Consider the following 20,319-nt stretch of genomic DNA (forward strand, 5'->3'; position numbering starts at 1 on the left):
CACCTACCCAAATTTTAAAATCTAAGATGCCACTGGTGAAATGTCTGTACAATTTCTAACCCGTTGGGCCAAGTTGCTATCAAATCACTTGAGCAACAGAAAGAGATTTCAGCTGTAAAGCCACCAGTCAGCATTGCCAGATTGGCATAAGCTGTCTGGGATAGCATGTCTATTATTTTTATGCATCCCTGTGTATTTTTCTTTTTACTTTTTGGGTTTTCTGGGCAGGATAACCTAGCAGATTTGCCCTCTGCTGGTCCTCTCCCCAGCTGGCAAAACTAGGCATGTGGAGCCAGAGGAGGTCTCAGCAAGTGGCACCAAGGGTGAGAGGTCCAAGGGCCAAAGAGAGGTTCCAAGGGAGGCAATGGCCTTACAGAGCTGAACCATGGTTCCTCTTCCTCACAGGGCTGGGTGACACCAGCAATAATGGATGTTCAGGAACAAAGGCAACAGGTGAGTTTTTTGTCCTAACATTTGGGCCTCTCCAAGGAGGAGGCCACTTGGCATAGTACCCATGGGCTACAGGGACACATTTTCCCTATACAGGAAATCAGGAAAACTAAGCAGATCAGAAAGGGACAACTCAAGTGTTCCAGAGCTACAAATACACTAACTTCTACACCAGGGGAGAAGCAGATAATCAACTGTATTTAACATATAAGAACGTGAATACCAGGGCTGACTTGTTACACCACCAAAGCCATGCGAAGCAGCATCACCCCTCCCTCTATTTCAGACAGACTTTCTATTAAGCTAGCTGCTTAATGACAGCAAAAGCAATGCCAACTGACTGCAACCCCACCAGGGTGTGCCCTGCTTTTCTCCTCACAATCCTCTCTTTGAACTAGTTGCACCTCACACTTGTCTCTTTCTCACCCTTCATTTTTTTGCACCAGATTGCTCACTTAAAGAAAAATAACCACAACAGGAACAGTGCAGGAAATGGTAAAAAGCTTTGAGGCTATCCACCATATTTAATACATGCTTTGTTTTGTATCTGTTTATTGGCTCAATTGTTTTAATGTTTCATTAAAAGAAGTAACTGCAGATTACACATTTTCCTCAAAATCTCGTTTTTGTTGTTTAGGAACTACTTTACTAGTTCTGCCATGTTTCTATTCTGTGTATTGAAGAACTGTTTGACTAAATTTCACTATTTTGCCTGTTGCCCATGAAGTTTATTACAAGTAAGTTATTTTAAAGATCAGATATATAACATATATATATTTAAAAACGGACCACAGTTTAGAATTCTTTGCCATTCTTAACACTTCTAAGAGAAAATGGGCCACATTTCCTATTGATTATGTGCCTCTAGCATTATTTCCTCTTAACTGTCACTACTCTTCCACCTGCTAGATTCTCCAGGGTGTGCAACTGTGTTACGTTTGTTCCTGCTTCCCAATACATCATCTTAAATTCTTTATCCTCACAGAAAGAATCTGGCTACAGATGCATTACGAAATCATGTGAAGCCTGAGCCTGTACCAGTGCTAAGGGAGGTTCATGCTGTCCTCACCTCAGTCTGGTCTCTTACAAGCGAGCTCACACAGGTATTGCCTTGCCACTGCTAGAAACTGGGCAACACCGTTACACAAAGCCCTCATCTACTAACTCATTTTCAATTATCCACAGAACGCTACAACAGCAATAGTTACCTAATACCAAAGCTATCCCACCATCTAATGAAGCTTATCACTAACAACTTTCACCTTGCTTATAAAGAAACTGTACCTCATGCCAAAAAAGCATATCCTCTGCAGTGCTTTCATGACTATTTCTGTAATTGTCTGTGCAGTCCTGAGTGGAAGTTTAACCTACTCAGACAGTAAGACTTGAGTACATAACTCTCTCTTGTTTTTCAATTTCTCTCAATTCCTTGAACTAGGCACAAAAAGTTACAGAAAACTTCTGCCTTTATCTGTGCCTCCTTCCCTGTGCCTTGAGAAGAACTGTGACGCACCCAACTTCACCCAACCTCATTCAAATTGTTATTTCTTATCCCAAATTAACTCAATATTCTTCCAAACACCCCTTTTGTCTGACTCGTGTCCTCTTCCACCAGTTCTTAGCAACTTCCATGAGATCTGCTCTCCTTAAAAAATTAAATTTAGCTTTCTCAAGCTCTTAAATACACTCAGCAGATTACTGCATTTATAGACTTCTTGCCAATTCATAAAGAACTCCTATCTCCCACTATGACCAGCAGTTCTACTACTGGAGCACTAACATGCTACAATTACAACCCCGGTATCACTTTCTTCAGTAAGCTCCATGCCAGGTAACCACTGTTTCCTCACAACCATCGCTCATGATCCATCATCCCACTTACCAACAGTATTGAAAAACCCGAAGAATAAATCATAGAATCATAGAAAGGTCTGAGTCGGAAGGGGACCGTAAACATCATCTAGTTCCAACCCCCCTGCATGGGCAGGGACACCTCCCACTAGATCAGGTTGCTCAGAGCCCCATCCAACCTGGTCTTGAACACATACAAGAATGGAGCTTCCACAACTTCCCTGGGCAGCCTGTTCCAGTGTCTCACCACCCTAATACTAAAGAATTTCCTCCTAACGTGTAGCCTAAAACTTCCCCTTTGCAGTTCTGATCCATTAACTTTTGTCCTCTCACTACAAGCCCTTGTAAAAAGTCCCTCCCCAGCTTTCCTGTAAGCCCTCTTCAGGTACTGGAAGACTGCTATGAGGTCTCCCGGGAGCCTTCTCTTCTCCAGGCTGAATGGAAGAGCTCACAAGCCAACCACCAACAGAACATGTGATGCCCAGTAAAGCTGAACAAGTCAGAGGAAAAGGACTCATAATGTCATCATTCTCGTAAGTGATTAGATCTTTTAAAAAGAAACACTCAAGAAAAATTCATTTGATTGCAGGTGAAACATAAATCACAACAACACACAAAAACCAGAGATCACCAGGACTGCCCAATGGACAACAAAAACCATCCAAGAAGATTATATTTTCAGCCACTTCCATTAAAGCACCATGTTCATGAGATGACCAACTGAACCACAGCCAAAGTAGTGGAAGCCACACCGGTAAAAAACCCGTGCCCGGCACCACCTCGATCTAAGCGGAGTGCTCTACTGCCTGCAGCCGCTAGTTCGAAGGAGTTTCTCTGTTACAGATGTTCATCACATTAACTAAAGGGAACGTGACAACTTCCTTGGTAAAAAGCACCAGTTTCCAAAGCAGCTTTTAACTCTGCATTAAGAAAACTGCTTCACGATCCCAAACAGAGACTAATTCCTAAAACAACACACACTTTTGTATCTGGAGTTTCGTTTAGGCTCACTATCTGATTTTTAGCACCCACGACTGAGAGTCCATTCACCAGCAGAGACACGAGTCAAAAGTGCTCAGTCCGACGCCACTCAACTACGCAAGGGAGCTTAGAAAGAAAAACAGAACAACATCGAAAACGCAACTCACGCTACCTTTCGCTGTAAAGCTCACACAGACCCTGCTAATAAGTACGGCTAATTAAAAGCAACAGAGGAGGCAGTGGCCCTCGCCGCCCCGGGAGGCTGCCGCATCTCCTCGGCCTCCTTTCCGGGAAGCGTCGTTACTCACTGGGGCTCACGCCGCGCTCTGCTCTCGGGGGGCACAAGTGACACGGCCACGGGGCGCGCCCCGGCCGCTCCCCACGCAAGCCGCGGGCCGGGCCCACCGCGGCGGCGGGGCTGGGAGCCAGCGAGCCCCGCTAGCGGGGGACCCCGGGGCCGCCCCTCGCCCGCCCGGCGGAGCGGCGGGGCGCGGCGCGGCGCGGCGGCCGGAACGCGGCGGCGAGGCCCGGCGGGCGCGGCCAGCGCTGCCCGGCGCCGGCAGCCCGCGCGGGGCCTACCACCAGAGGTCCCTCCTTGGCCAGTTTTGCGGCGTGTTTTTGCTGCACTTGAAACTTTCTGGAGAAAACCCGGGCTCAGGTCCGCGTCTTCCCCATGCTCGGGCAGAACCACCGAGACAAAAGCGCCCGTCCCGGCCGGCCCTTTGGGGGAAGCGCTGGGGAAAAGCGGTTCTCAAGTTGCTCCGTTTCTTTCCTGAATTCGCCTGTTTTTTTTTCTTCCCCTCCGCCGCGGACGGCTAAACCGAAGCGGGGACGAGTGCCCCGGCGTGCGGGCGGCGGCAGGGGGAGCGCGGTGCGGGCGGGGGTGGGAGAGGAACTGGGTGTTAAAGTGTTCCTGAGGAAGTTGCACAACGAGAGAGGGACTCTTCTTGTTTACGGGTCCTTTACTTATTTTTTTTTTTCCTCCCACCCCCCCTTCCACCCCCCGAGACGGAGATCCGGGAAAAGAAGGCCGTCTCCGAGTGGAAAGAAAAAAAGAAAAAAAAAAAAAAAAACGGGAAAGAAAAACCCCACACGTTACCTTCCCCTTCCTCCTCCCCTCCCCCAGCGCGGAGAAGGAGGGGGGCGAGCTCTGTTTTGGGTTTTTTTTTTCTAGGGGACTGCGGGAGTGAGCTCCCCGGCTGCCCGCAGCCGACCCCCGGGCATCCCTCGGCGGAGAAGTCACCCCTTCCCGCGGGAGGGGCCGGCACACGCCGCCGCCCCGGAGGGCTCGCCCCGCCCGGCCCCGCAGCCTCCCGCGCCCGCCGCCCCGCTCCAACTTTTTCTCTCACGCTCTCGCGTGCGCCCGCTCCGACGAAAGCGGGGGGGGGGGGGGGAGGAAGAGAGAAGGGGGGAGGGGAACGGGCTCCGCTGCGGCCCCGACGCGGCTCCCCCTGCCCCGGGCGCTGCCGCCCCGCCGGCCTCTCCCTCGCCCCGGCCGGGGCCAGGCGCCCGTCCGCGGGAGCGCCTTCCCGTTGTTCGCCGCTCCAACCTCCTTCCCGCCCCCCCCCCCCCCCACCCCGCCTCAAGTCGCTTTCTCCCTCCCCCGTCGAAAAAACACCGCCTCACACACGTTAGCGAGAACAAGTGTGCCTATATCCTGTCGTTATATGCACCGGCTGCGGAGCCGGGGAGGGAGAGACGGGCGTGTACGCGGGGGCCGCTCCTCCAGCCCGGCCGCACTTGGGGCGAGAGCGCGCAACTTCACAGAAAAGCCGCGTCCCCGTCCCTACCCCCTGCAACCCTCCCCCCCGGCCCCGGCTCCCTCCGCCCGCAGCAAAACACGCACTCACGTGTATGTGCAGTCACACACACCGGCAGCCCGGGGCCATCCTCCGGGAGCAGCCCCCCGGCAGCCCGCGGCGCTGACAGGCGCCGGCCCCGCCGCCGCTCGCCGCCCGGAGCGGGCAGGGGCCGTTCCCCGCCGCCTCACATGTCTGCCGCAGCGAGCGCGGCGCACGCACCGCGCAGAGGCAGGAACTGAGCACTCAAGCAAAAGACTTTTTTTTTTTTTTTTTTTTTTTCCGCCTCTTTAAAAAAAAAAAAAATTGCTATGAGCTTTTTTTTTTTTTTTTTCGGTGCGTGTGTGTGTGTGTGTGCAAACTTTCCCCAAAATGGCGGAAATTGGGAGATTATTATTATTTCAAATATCTCTCGCACACAACCACACAAAGTGCAGGAGCGACGGAAAAGACAAAACTCCGCTGCGCGCTGAAGAGGCCTTCGCACACGGGCACCCACGGCACATTCAACCGGTATATCCCGGCAGCCGCCGCCTCTCGCCGCTTCCGACCAAAAAACCCGGGGCTTTTTCGCACCCCTCTCCGCTGCGCATTGCCCCCCTGGCAGCCCGCACTTCTCCCCGTCCTTCAGCCTGTGTGAACAAAGAGCCGGGGCTGGGGAGGGGGGGTTCGGGTGGCAGCGAGCCCCCTCCCTCCCCGCCCGGCGCTCCAACGCACACTCATGCAGCCCCCCCGGCCCCCCTCCCCGCCACCCGGCCGCTGCACCCGCATCACATTGTTCCCAACAGCGCGGCGGTGCCCCGTAAGTGTCATTAAATGGAGCCAACTGACAAGCTCATTGGTGGGGCAAGTCTGCAAAATGTCTCTCCCCTTCCCTTCCCCCTTCCTTCGGAACCCCCTCCCCCCCCAAAAAATATAATAAAAAAAGACCCCCGCAAACACATTTCCACAGCTCCCTCCCCCCGTATATATATATATATATATATGTATGTACATACACATACGTGCGTGCGTGCCTGTGTATGCATAAAAATACATACCGCATATATATATACATATACATGTACTCCCTTCATGTGTTTGGGAAGAGAAAAAGAAATACCAGGCACCTCTCTCTTTCTTTTGTTCCTCTTTCACACTCGTACACTTATGATTTAGTGAGATCCCCGGAGCCCCAGCCGCTCCCCAGCCACTTGCGACTCACTTGCCCACTTTCCCCGGCATTAACTTCCATCCTTTCTGCTCGAGGTGGTGGGGGAGAAGCCCCCCTCCCCTTCCCCAGATACGTTTCGTAAGGGAGGGAGAGGAGGTGCGTCTCTCCCTTTATCTCTCGCGCTCTCTCTAACTTTCATCCTCACCTAAGGGGAAAATTAAAACCCATCGCCAGCCTTTGCCATTGCAGCTCCCTCAACGGCTTGCGGATTAGATCGGAACCCGCCGCTCCTTACCCCCCCAAAATTCTCTCTCTTTCTCCGTCTCTCGAGTAGTCCTGACAAATATGGTCCAGGGCTGCGGGCACAAGTGAGCATGCGCCCGCCGAGCCAGGGCTGGGGAAAGGGGAAACCGCCGCCGCCGCCGCGGCTCCTCTTCCTCCTCCTCGCCTGCGCTGCCGCTGCTCCCCGGCCGCCGGCCACCGGCACCCGGCGGCGATCATCGCCCTTGCCGGGAAAACAAACAAACACAATCAAAAAGAAAAAAAAAAAAAAGAGAGAGAAAGAAAAAGAAAGAAAGAAACGAAAATCCAGCCGCCGACAGCGGCTCCGACGGAGGTGCATCGTCTCGCCCTGATTTACTGCCAACGCTGGAGGAATATTAAGGAGACTTGTGCGAGCAGCCGCGCGCTATTTTTGGACGCTTTCAAAAATAATGCCTTGCACTTTTTTTCGGGGCGTAGGGGGGAGGTGTCTGGCCTTCGGCGGTCCCGCCAGGTGCTGGTGGGGCTGGGTGGTGAGCGTCGGGGAGAACCTCTCTGCGGCTCTTGGCCCCCGTCCTCCACAGAAAGGGGACCTGGGCCAGAGGGGTAGGACAATTCGGCAGCAGCAGTGGAAGTGCCCGTCCCGCAGGCTGCGGGCGGGGGACAGCCCTCCAGAGACCCCCGGACACTCAGGGGGAAGGTCTGACACCGGGCAGCCCTGAGCCAGGATCCCCAAGTTAGGATTCTCCTGCACTCCAGAAATGCAGGGTTCATTCAGCACGTAAATACTGCTTATCATGCGCCTCATCTCGTTTAAAACACTGCCAGTTTACAAATTAAAAGTAGTTTCAAATGTGCCACCTGCCTGAATTCTCTCCCCCCTGTCCCTCTATTGACAAAGAGAAACACTGTCTTCGGCAGTTGTATCTGTCACTCCTTGTTCAGAAACAGTAAAAAACGAAGGCCCTTGTTAATCTACAGGATCGTCCACTGTGGAATTCCCTCACCTGCAAGGAGGTCTGTTAGGCAAAAGAACATCAAGCAAAATAGACCTACACGAGGCCTAACTAGACTGGGGAAGAGGGAGGATGGAAGATTGCAATCAGTTGCATATATGGTACTTCTTAAAGTGTGTGTATATTTATATATGTATGTATCGTTTCAGTCAACGTATAAAACAGCACAGAAACGTAACATTAAATACACTAATCCCAAATATTTTTTTCAGACCACAGAATATTTCCCTAAGGTGACTCTGTCCTTAAGGCAAAAAATGGCAAAGTGAATTTTGACTTTTTAGTGGTTTGGCATTTTGTTGTATATCTCTTAAAATAACTCTCAAATCTCAAGATATCATTTGTTAATCCCAGTAATGATCAGTGTTCAGACTCTCTTGATTTTATATAGACTTCCTTCTACAATTAGAGTGACAACTTTGACTCAAGTTGCTAGAGCAGAAATACTAATAAATAATAAATATCCAGGAATAAATATCAGTATTAAATATCAATAGAATTAAATGCATGGCAAAAAAAATGCATTCTGACTACAAAGTCAGAATAACTAATGAAGTGGTTTGTACAAGAACAAAAAAATCCCTTTCTGCTATTATGGGTGCATACTGTGTTACAGTAGTGTCACATGGTGAAGACAGGATTGCACTGGACGCAGGATAGAGCTGGTCCTCTGGCAGAAGAACTTCTGTCTCAGCTTCCATTAATTAGAGTATAAACTTAATAATGTATATGAAACTATATAAGAATCAAACTTGACATCTCTCCTCCCTTAAATCGTGCCTGTGATCAAACAATTCAGACGTGACTGCGTAGATTTTACCATACTATCTTGAGAGTTTATATTTATTTAAACTATTTTTTTTCTCATAGCAGTAAAGTGGGACTCACGCCTAAGTGTTGGAAGGATTGGTGCCTAAATGCAATATGTGAGTTTTAGTTTACGATGAACATTTCTCTCACCCCTTTGGCTCAAATGGCATTGCATATAGGCTGCAGTTTTTGTCATTGAACATGTGTTCATTAGAAACTAATTACAGAAAACAGAATTAGCCTAATTGTAATAATTAGTGATAATATATATTTAAACTCTTAAAACACAGTTGCAAAAAATAGTCAAGGATGAGAAAATACCTACTTTCCACCAGTGAATGCTTAGTTGAGGCAGTTTATGGGTTAGAAACAAAGAGTAAGCTGTAACTGAAGTCATACAGTGCTTTTCTGAAAACCATTTCCCAATGTTATTGAAATGTTTTATGCAGATAGTTGCCAAATAACTAGATTATTCTATTGTAGCATTAAATTAGCTGGGCTCTGCAGAAGACACTGAAAAAATGATACAATTTGGTGCTATTTAAGACTCTTTAGGACTCTCAATCTGTACTGATTATTTCTCCAGATGACCCTGAGGTTTTCAGGGAGGGTGTACCATACCCTGTTATGAAGATGCCTTTCTAAGAATACAAATAATGTGTTGTCCCACAGTTATTTTATTTATGCTTGAAGGACTTAGTCCCTTTTTCTTTGAAAATCCTAAAGGGAAACATAGACCTTGAAAACCCTGTTATGTCCTAATCTATCTAATCTACTTGTAGAAGTCACAGGACTGTAGCTTCTTACAGAAAATGACAACACAGGTGGAAAAGATCCTTGAAGAAGATATACTGGAAGTTGGAACTGAAACAAAGTATCTGAAGCAGAGCAGAGCTGCTTTATTCCATCAGTAATTTCAAATGGGTAGCTCTTTAATTAAAGGACCTGAGAAATTAATAAAGGTACCCTCTCTTCTCTCTCTTCTTCAGTCCTTGCCCTAATCATATTGTGACAGCTCATGATGTGAAATAATAGCATAAACCCATTATTTTGTCAATAAAAAATATCAAGTAAAAATAATTAAATGCAATTCAAATGTGTTCTTTAAACATTAGTTCTCTTGTTATTTTATTTAACGCTAGACTTCCATCTGTATTCCAAAGACAGTGCATTTTGCACACTTATTTGCTATATGTAAGTATGGTGGTTAATGTGATTTTGGCAGAATGTTTAATGACAGATTTTGGAGTAGCTAAATTTGGTCTCTCTCTTGAGTATTGTGACTCGTTGAATAGGTGTTTGTGCTGTAGCCAAATACTGATTATTTTTCTAAGAGCATGCGTGTGAACATCCATATACATGGCTTCCAAATCCCAAATCTTGAATACCATTTAAGGTGGTGAGAGGAAACAAATGTGTATTATTGATTCAGTTTGCATATTGGATTTACACCATCATGTGATCTAATGTCTCCTCAGCAAATTTCTAAAAATAAACTGAGAATAGCGAATCAGTCTTTACATTTCACCAAACTGCTTAGAGCTTATGGGGTCTTGATTTCTGAAACACAGGCTAAGATACCTTAAAGGTGTCCTTATTTCTAAAACATAACTTGCACATGACATCCTATCACCCTTCTTCTAGCAACCTGTGCAGCTCGTTGTGTGACCTTTCTCACCAGTGACAGTCACCAGTCTGCCACATGATTCTTCCCCAAACCAAACCAGGAGCACAGGAAAGCGGGCTTGAGGGCAATCACTGGCAAAAATCAATGTTGTATATGATACTACGTACAAATCTAACCCAGGAAAATAGAAGCATAAAAGTTGTAGGAAGTTGGGTATAAGGGGAGACAGTGTATGTGCCTGCTAGCAAGAAAGACAAGCAAAATGCAGTCCATGGTGATCCAGTTCTTCTCAACAGTGCCCTTTCCCCCTTCAGAAAACCTGATGTCTTCACAGGTGTGAGGAAATAACAACTGACCCATTAGAATCTTCCCTGTGGAAGTTACAAAGGCAATCAGCTGGTTGGTGGTTTTTTTGCTGCTAATCCCAGAATAATTATCAAAGTTGATTCAGATACCGCACTGGACTGGACAACCTGTAATACTTCCTAGCTTTCAAATCTGAGTTTGTGCCCTGGCCACATCCCAACCTCATTATCACAGTGAGACTTGGGCATGCAAGAGTCTTTTTCCTGGGAGGAAAACTTGAGCTTGAGTACGTGAAAGATTCTGCAACATTTTTGAGCCAGGTCAGCCCAAAATGCACCTGGATGCACTTACTCTAGTTCCAGCCTTGGAAATATTGTTTCTAGAGACCTGCCATATGAAGAAAGGCTGAGAGAACTGATTTTGTTCACCCTTGAGAAGAAAAGGCTTCAGAGAGACCTAATCAACATGTACCGGTACATAATGGGTGGCTACTAAGAAGATGGAGTCTCCCTTTTTACAACGAGACACATGGTAAAAACAAGGGGTAATGTGTACAAGTTATTCCTGGGGAGATTCAGATTGAACTCCAGAAGAAAATGTTTCACCATGAGAACAGGTAGACATTGGAATAATCTCCCAAGGGAAGTGGTGACATCACCTACATTGGACAGTTTTAAGACTTAGCTTAACAGGGTGCCAGGCCATCTCATCTGAATGATATTATTACCTAGAGACGTTGGACCAGATGATCCTTGAGGTCCCTTCCAACCTGGCATTCTATGATTCTATGACTAGGAGTTTCAAGACATTGTAAATAAAATGTTTCAAAGATTTCATCACAAGTCAGATTTCAAAGATTTTAATCACAGATCTTTGCAAGACTGCAAAGATTTCCAGAAGCTTTCTTCATCCTGAAGATACTCAAAGGCAAATAAGGGAGTTATGAGATTGTCAGTAGAGAAGTTAATCCAGAGCAATATTGTCCATTAAAATTGTGGGAAGTCTTGGACCAGAATAAGGAGATGTAAAAGGAGAAAAAATAATTTGTAAGAGTGGGTCAGATGCAACTTAGGACCTCTGATGGGAATATTGATCAGGACTCTTGAGCCGGGAGAAAACTGAAGTTAGAAGCTTTAACATTTGGGTTGGGCATTAGGGAAGGGCTTGGAGCACTGGCAAAAGCTTGAATCAGTTGAAGGAAGCAGGAGAGGGCACCAGCTCAAGTGGTAGGGAAGAGTGGTACAAAGGTATGGTGCAGATTGTGTGGTCTGAAATGGATGATTGGCCAAAAGAAATTGGTAAGAATAAGGAGGGGAAAGGTGGAGAGCAGTAAAAGAGAGATTTAACACAGAGGAGAACAAGTGATGTGGAAAGGGGCAAACAAAATGTGAGGGGGCAAGGAAGGAAAAGGGGAAGAAGGGAGGGAACCTATGTCAGGCAAAGCTAGAACAGCAGGAGATTTCGGTCTTTAAAAATGGAGTTTACTACAAGTTTGAAGAGGTAGTAATGAGCATTATCTTGCTTACTGGTGCAGGAGAGGGCAACAACCACAGACATAGAGCTCTATTCCTTCATGCTCCTTTCTAAGGTGTGAAGGCCCACACTGCATATAAGGGCCACTATCATCTCCCTTAGCAAAAGGCTTTGGCTCCAACCATGCATAAGATTACACAGCCTCGCAGCAGAACATTACATTGGAAAGCCTGTTCAAGCTGGATACTCCAGACCTGTCATCCGAAAGCTAGTAGTCACTCTGAGAGCTAAGGCTGTATTTTTAAATATGCATAAGGAAGACAAGTTGATGAGGCAGCACAGGAACAAACATCACTCTTGGGAACAGAAGCTGGATAAGAAAAGGTTGCAGCCTGCACTCCTTATGTGGAAAATAAATCTGTCGAAATAGGCAACAAAGGGGTTATTTTAATAATTGTTTTTAGAATTTCTAGACATGTAACTGTTGCTGAAAAATATCTAGAAGTGAATAAATAGCTCATCCTGTACGTCTGATTGTATGGCAAAGCCTGGCAGTGCGAGGAAGGGAGGAGGAAGTCCCATCCAAGGCCCTTAGGATGCAATGGCAGGGTGAAAACTTGCTCTAACTTGCTCTCCCTGGAGAGCAAGACAACAGTTTTTAGAGCAACATGTGTCAGACTTAGTGACTCACAACCACGTGTGGACATTCCTAGTAAAATAAAAATTGGTCCAGCAGTAGATGAAGAGGAAAGAATCCCAGATATTGCTTCTACTAGACATATGATCTGATGACTCAAAGTACGCATGCAGACTCTTCTTTCTTTAGTTTCAGTCCTTTTTTATCTAATAGTGTGTTCCAACACTCTGTTTTAAAAGGCATGGATGATGTAAGAGAGATTGCACCTAACAAGCGATAAATGCTTCCTTTATGTGGGATAATGCACAGGTTTACTCTGAGCAAACATATTTCTCCTTGAAGTGACTAATGCAAAAGCCTGGCACTAATGGTTAAAGGCAATAGAAGAAAAAGAGAAATGCAGCTAGGCTGCAGCAAACATTGAACGAAGCTTTTTTGGACATTGCTAAGATGTTTACCTCACCTGAGAATTCAGATTTAGGGTTGCAGCAGACAGGTATCCACTAGGGCTGTGAAATGTGACTGCAATTAAAGCAAGAGACAGAGCATCTCCTGGTAGCTGTTAGGCCCAATTTCCCCTGCAGGACAACAAGAAGTGTGTCCTTTATAACATTTTTACAAGTGTCGTCATGTCACATGGACATGCAGCAATAGCATTGCACTCGTTGACAGGTAACAGAGAATATTACTGGGGCCTGTTTCTGAGACTGACAACCAATGGATTATTCAGAATCAGATAAATTAATAGTCCATTCTTGTCGATCCTGACTCATCAGGCTTTCTGGAGGCAAATCTTACAGTTTCTGGACTTGAACAGTGGGCATTGTGGCTGTATACCTGCTATCATGGATTGAGATATGTAAATGTAAATAGGGGCTTCACTAGGTAAAATGGAGTTTTCATACTGGGCTTTTAAGCTATGTGTTAGCTCCTCATGTTAGGAAATCCATCTGCCAAAATCTTATTTATAATCCAGAAAACAACAACGAGAATGAACTAGAATTCTTACAAAAATCATGTGTGGGGTTGGAAGGGGTATTTAAAGGTCATCTAGTCCAGCCTCCTTGCAGTGCACAGGGACCTTTTTAACTAGATCAGGTTGCTCAGACCCTCATCAAGCCTGACCTTGGATGTTTCCCAGGCTGGGGCCTCCACCACCTCTCCCGGCAGTCAGTTCCAGTGCTTCACCACCCTCATAGTAAAGAACGTCTTCCTGATATCCAACCTGAATCTACCCTGTTCAAGTTTAATCACAGAATCATAGAATCATTAAGGTTGGAAGGAACCTTAAAGGTCATCTAGTTCCAACCCCCCATGCTGTGAGCGGGGAACCCTACCACTAGACCAGGTTGCACAAAACCTCGTCCAACCTGGCCTTAAAAACCTCCAGTGATGGAGCATCAACAACCTCCCACGGCAACCCATTCCAGTTCCTCACCACCCTCACAGTGAAAAATTTCTTCCTAATATCTAACCTAAATCTCCTATCTTTCAGTTTAAAGCTATTACCCCTTGTCCTATCATTATCTTCTCTGATGAAAAGCCCCTCCCCAGCTTTCCTGTAGGCCCCCTTCAGGTACTAGAAAGCCGCTATAAGGTCTTCCCAGAGCCTTCTCTTCTCTAGGCTGAACAGCCCCAGTTTTCTTAGCCTGTCTTCACAGCAGAGGTGCTCCAGGCCTTTGATCATCTTGGTTTAAGGCATTGCCCCTTGTCCAATCCCCACACACCCTTGTAAACAGTCCCTCCCCAGCTTTCCTGTAGGCCCGCTTTCAGGTACTGGAAGGCCTCCAAAATAATTACACACAATAGTAAGGGGTGGGAGTACCTGCTTGCTATAGATTTCAAGGTTGCACACACATTTTAGTGAAGAACTTGGTCTTCTGGCTGCCACAACAAAGCAGACAGAATATTCTTTTTTGCTTTCATTACAGAACTGCATACGTTACTAGTCTGTGCAGGCTGATGCCTGTTCATCGAAGGATCTACTCATGTTGATTTACATTCACAGTTTCCCACAAGATGATTTGATTTCAGCATGCAGTGATAACAGACCTGATGCATGCTCCTAAGTGCTCAAGAGGAAATGAACTACAGAAAAGATACTTTTGCTGAAATGAGTTCATTTTCACATGTTCTAAGGCAAGCTTCACGTAACAACACTTGACATTGAGTCCTCCTAGCTTCTTATGCCCCAAGGAATGCTTTGCAAACTGAAAACCTGCGTGGCTTAAATTTTAGAAGGAAGATGATGTGGCATGGGAACATAAACCATACAATCATTATAAATATTGTAGTGCTGTACTGGGAAGAATATCTGCCCTATTTTAGTTAACCTCCACATTTTTAAACTGGAGAAATTAAGTTAAAAAAGAAAGAGTTTTAGAATTGCAGTGAACAAATATTGCATTTGGGCATGTTGGCAAATTCCCAGGGAACACATAAAATTTGTAAGCATCCAAGAAAGCACAGAAGAACTGGGAGTCTGTTGGCTAGAAACCTACTATATACTTTTCTGGCTCCAAAGAGATGTTTTCCCCTCTCATCACTTATCTGGGCAAGCATGGATGTAACTAGTAATTTCATAAATATTTGATTGTCCTGAAAGCATCATGCATATTCTTCACTTTAGTCACAGAAGTAATCATAGTGATGATGATGTGCAAGGGTACTGTTAGTGCACAGACCTCACCTAGGGGCTATTTTTAACTGCTAACTTCTGGCATTGCTCTTACGTTGATTTTGGAGCTTAGGCTTTCTATGAAGTCAAAGGAGTGAAGAATGTTCCTTACAGTGGGATTCAAACATATGCATTAAAAGTTTATTGCTTTTAATTAACTATACAGTTAATTCAGATACATGCCTACCATTATAGGCTACATGAATAAATGAATTGCAATTCTCAGTCCAGAAACTTTTGGCAAAAACTCTTCTACATAGTGATGATGGTCTCTTCCCATTCATAATATTTCTGAATTCACCTGTCTCAGATGAGGTAACTTTGAGTATCCATCCAGTGAAAACGTATATCTTATCTAAATATATCTGAGCAAGAGAGAAGCATCTAAAGTTATAGTGGAATACATGTATACAGTATATTTATATACTTATTTCTATTAAACATTTAATCTTTTTGCAAGTAAGACTGCTCTTGTCTATGGAATATAAGCCAAGTTTCAGCTGGGAAGAAATAATTGAGTTATATAAGCACATATAAAAATAGACTGACCGGCATCTGTAACAACAGGATCACATTATAATAAAGTAGTATTTGTTGTATAATTTCCTGAAGGCAGAAAACACCTATATAAATGGACTTCTACAAAGAAAGCCATGTAATATTAGGCATCCATGGAGCTCTGCAATGGTTTACATGCATGTGAAGCAAAATATGAACAGTTTGTCTTCCTGGTGCAATGCTGTTTCGCAGGGGAGATGGATATCCAGTTCTGAGCATCATGAGCTGCATCTGTATCAGGAACTGGTTGTAAGATGACATGGTCTGAGAAGCAGGAGCTACATGCAAAAAATATTAAGTAAAATTAAGATATTTTTTTTCTTTCTGGAATAGGCCACAGTACTGTACCATTTTGTTTACGCTACTACAGCAGATCAGAATAGGGCTTTAGTGAGAACATTTCTGCACACATCAGGGAATCTGCAGCTGCACATTTGAATAGGATAGGAAGCATTATATAAACTTACAGCACATGCTGCTTCTCCTGCTGTAATAACTAATATGTCAAGACATGCTTATAGAAAAAGACACATGCATATGTGCACTACACACAAGGTAGATGCTCACCTGGAATTCAAACCAATGTGTATTTGCAACAACTGTTGCCACCCCTCTCTTGCACAGCTTGCACACCCACAAGCTGTCACAGTATATTCCAAGTAATTTAAGTTATATTCTCTTCAAAACTAAAATCCAGAAGTATAACATGGTAATTTTGAATATTTAAAACTTCACAATACTCACAGACCTCTTTTACCAAGAAAAATCTGTTCTTAAACCAATATAAAAAATGCAGTAAGAACACCTTTCTTTAACTACAGCTACCATTACTGGTGCTTAAAGCCAATTTATGAGTCCTTAAAGCTTAGTTAACTTAGAATTAATTTTCCTCACAGTCAGAGCATGATGTTCTCCAAAGTAATTAATATTTCCATACTAATTTCTGTTTTTAATTGTTAATTGTATCATCTATAAGATTATTTTTTTATTATTATTTTAATGTGGCAAGATTTCTTTCATAACAGAGAATGTTCTTCTCCCTGGTATTCTAATGGGTGAAAAATAAATGTTGATAGGAGCTAAGCATGGAAAATTTCAGCCTAAAACATTTTCATAAATAATGACTGAAAATTGGGGATTAGAATTAAACACATTTCTAACCATGTTGCCTTTGCCTCCTTTTAGCTCTAATGTAGAGTTTCTATTATAAGTGCGGGTGTTCCTGAAGCACATATCTGGTTGCTTAACCAATCAAATGCAGCAAAACCTCTTGTTGTTTTTTTTTGTTTGTTTGGTTTTGGTTTTTTTGGGTTTTTTTGGTTGGGTTTTTTTGAGGTTTTGGTGGTGGGTTTTTTTGTGTTTTTTGTTTGTTTGTTTGTTTGTTTGTTTTTTACACTAGTCAGCAACTCTACCTTGATACAGATGTAAAAGCAGAAAGGTAGCAACCTGAGGCAAACTTAGGCTCCAGTTGCCACACGGTGACTCAAAAGTATCTCAGCTGACTGCCAAGAAGAGCAAAAACTAAGTGTTCTCCATGATACACAGCCTGAAAACAAATCAAAACTAGGTCACCAAGAACTAGAACCACCAAAATCCTTTTGCCTTGCTTCTCTTCCAACATGGACCAAATTAAAAAAGAAATCTACAGCAGAAATTTCCATTAGATTGAGAAGATCAATTCTGCATAATGACTGGTGATTTTTCTAGTTAGCTTGTATGATCAGGCAATGTTTCAGGTGCATCACTGTAGACAAGAGGGCATTGATCTCTCAAGCAATGTATCTGCCTTCTTCTATATGTATCCCTGTGAGATTGCACCAGCATGGTCAGTATATATGTTTTTTAAATGAGGCAAAATCTAAAACTAGAAAATAAATTGTAGTTCTAAACCCACTCAGTGAGTGGTCAGCCAAGAGCCCACAGAAATCAAAAGGACATTGATTGCCAGTGAGAACTGGGCTCAAAAACATTTAGACCATTTTGAAAATTTTGCCCATTTCTGTACACAATCTCATATTTCTGCAGCCAAAACTTCATGGGTTTAGTGGATCTCGCATTTATACTTTGGAACTTCAGGATGTGAAAATGCCTCTAACGTTATAAGCATTAAGGAAAAAAAAATTCATTGTGTTTTACATATGCTTGGCATCAGGAAAAATGGATCTATTTGACCAAAAGTAAGCTATGTAAATTAAAGCAACTAAACAAAGTGACAGTAGTAATTATAGCAAACTGTTGACTGTAGCAGTCTCTATGGACTGCAGTGAGCAGTACAGATTCATCTGATCTTCTATAGATCTTTCCTATTGGACTCAATAGGTTTGTGAAGTTTTAACTTACAACTTTCTAAAAGCAAACATTTCAAAAACTGACGTAAGCAAGATAAGAATTCTCTTGACGGATTCAGTTTACCAGGGAATACTACTCACTGTACTGATTCAAAATTTACCTGCAATTAATCCCCACCTGGCAACCAGAAAACATAGGAAATTCTGTTTGAAAGCATAGTTTTCAAATTGCTGGAGAAGAATTCAATTGCTCAAACTTTAACCTAAATCTCAAATAGGTGTTTGCAAAGTTTGGTTTTGTTTTATTGTTTGGAGTTTGTTTGGGTTTTTTTGCTTTTGTTTTATTAGGTTTGTTTTGTTTTGCCTTTTTTTAAGCACGGCCATTTAACAGCAATGGTATTAAGTTGCAGATCACATAACAAAAAATTAATTTCCTTGGCCATACCGTTTCTCATCTTCCAAATGTTCTGGCACTCAGTTTCAGCCCAAATGTTCCTTTTTTTGTCATTCCTAAAAGCACACCACATTATGCCAGCCCCAGGGAGGGAGCTTGCAGTGACTTTGCATAACTGTGCAGACTGTGAGTGCAGCTGAGGCTCCCCTGGGTCTGGAATACACAGCTGAGAGATTTCCCCAGCTCCAGCAACGACTCCCGTCCCCACTCATCCACCCCAGTCACTCCACTCCCAGCATAAATGAAGAAATCCTTCAGGCTTAGATGGCAAATATAAGACTTCTCTGTCGTCCATGTATAAAAGCTTCCACAGGCTGCAAATAGCTCAGTGGGAATGGCAAAATAAATAACTTGGTCAAAGATTTCCCTTTTTGACTTCTGAACCTAGCTGTTGACTGTTCATCTGCTAGGTAATTACTCCCAGCAAACATGGTTGCAAGGAAGAAAGTAGTTGACAAGAATCACTGCTTCCTGACAAAACTAAACATCTCCCATGCCTGTCTGGCAATCCAAACTCGTGCTACATTGACTGTGAGAGGATCTGAAACATTTGGTCTTTTACCAGCACGAAAAAAGAGTAAAGTCTTAATGTCCACAGACCCAAAGTACAGGAAGTCTTGGTGCTCTTGAACTCAACAGAGCTTCAGCAGTGAGCTCTTCCCCATGAGCCTCCAACCAGCTCTCTACTGCTGCCATAGGACAAGGCATCACAGGAATCACACAGGACATTTTGCAGCAACATCCACTGGGTGTGGGAGTCATTAGCTTCTTTGAAAATCTGGATTATATTGTTCAAGTATCTGAACTCAGTCATACTGAGTCTTGCCAAGTAGCTTCAAAATTAGCAGTTCTGATCTTCAAGGTGAGAAAACGTTTCACTTTTTCAATATGATGAATTTTTGTTCCTGTATATAGAAGCTGAAAAAAAAACAACCCTCAATTTTGACCTGTATGGAATTGAGTAACTACTAAGTAACCTGGAGCTACTAGAGTAAGGAGCAGCCTAAATTAAAAAAGATTGCAGTACCACCTTATAATCTTAATGCACATAAGAATTATGTATATAAGAATATGTTGTTTTCCTGTATACCATACAGAACATAATTTTGCAGACAGTTAGAAAGGTGGACCTTAGGCTTATATAATTCTGTGAGGATGGTAATATGTACTTGGAAGAATATTTTTAGTGCATATATTTTTGGTTGAATATTCTTCATCTTTATAAACACAAAGCTTGAAGTTCCTTTAAGGTTTGTCACCTTGGAAGCTATTCCCCTGGAGACAATTAATACATAGTGTTTGGAACTGTATATATTACGATTGGATCTGACAGCACAGTCTGTAGTGAAGATGTCCCAACATTTCTCACTTCAAGACACCTCTTTTAGTTACTTGTAACTTTGCTAAATGGCTTTTGGGCTGAAAAAATCTTACCAGATGCTTTTCTTAAGCCTCATTATTTTCTTGTTTGTTTCTCCATTTACAGATTTAAAAAAGCAAGCCTTAATGAGAACAGGGCTAGACAAGAAGTGTGTTGTGTTGCCAGTGTTGAAAATGTCGTGGGTTTTTACCTTAAAAGTTTTATTCCATCCAGTTGTTGAAGTAAAAATATTAAATTGGACAAGAATGGAGGGGCTTTATGCTGGGGAAATATTCTTGCTGTTCTTCTGAAAATCTATCCACATTAAAAGAAAATTTTTTTTGGAAGTGTTCAGAAAAGATTTGCTGGACATTCAGCTGTAAACTCTGAAGAGTCTGTCTGCTGTGAACCTACTCAGGCCCGCACAGACAATTTTTCATGTGATTACAGCCGAGCACCACAAAATGTCTGCCTCTCCTGCACCTTTCTGTTGACAGATTGCAGAAAAGAAAACGAAATAATTTTAATGCAGTGTACACAAAAGTGGAATTTAGGAGTTCGTGATTACTATATACATGGAGAAAGAAATGGAAGGATCATGATGAGTGAGAGGGTGGG

At 43.8% G+C, this 20,319-nt stretch overlaps 2 protein-coding genes across 7 annotated transcripts in view; one reads left to right on the forward strand and one right to left on the reverse strand.

Annotated features, from left to right (window-relative positions):
* Positions 1-5,273, reverse strand: part of L3MBTL3 (L3MBTL histone methyl-lysine binding protein 3) — an 82,115-nt gene extending 76,842 nt beyond the window's left edge. For 4 of the 6 annotated variants that reach the window (XM_051615285.1, XM_051615287.1, XM_051615286.1 and 1 more), the window contains exon 1: positions 5,133-5,210. The gene's annotated coding sequence lies outside the window, so the exon portion shown is untranslated. Of the gene's footprint in view, positions 1-5,132 lie in introns of all 6 variants that reach the window. The other 2 variants (XM_051615289.1, XM_051615288.1) reach the window with 1 other exon arrangement.
* Positions 427-5,323, forward strand: LOC127382350 (proline-rich protein 2-like). Its single transcript, XM_051613827.1, has 3 exons — positions 427-453; positions 3,508-4,029; positions 4,457-5,323. Exons 1-3 carry the CDS (start codon positions 427-429, stop codon positions 5,321-5,323), a joined length of 1,416 nt encoding a protein of 471 aa, XP_051469787.1.
* Positions 5,324-20,319: the final 14,996 nt, after the last annotated feature.

Source organism: Apus apus, chromosome 3, assembly GCF_020740795.1.
Source record: "Apus apus isolate bApuApu2 chromosome 3, bApuApu2.pri.cur, whole genome shotgun sequence".
In the NCBI taxonomy this organism is placed as follows: domain Eukaryota; kingdom Metazoa; phylum Chordata; class Aves; order Apodiformes; family Apodidae; genus Apus; species Apus apus.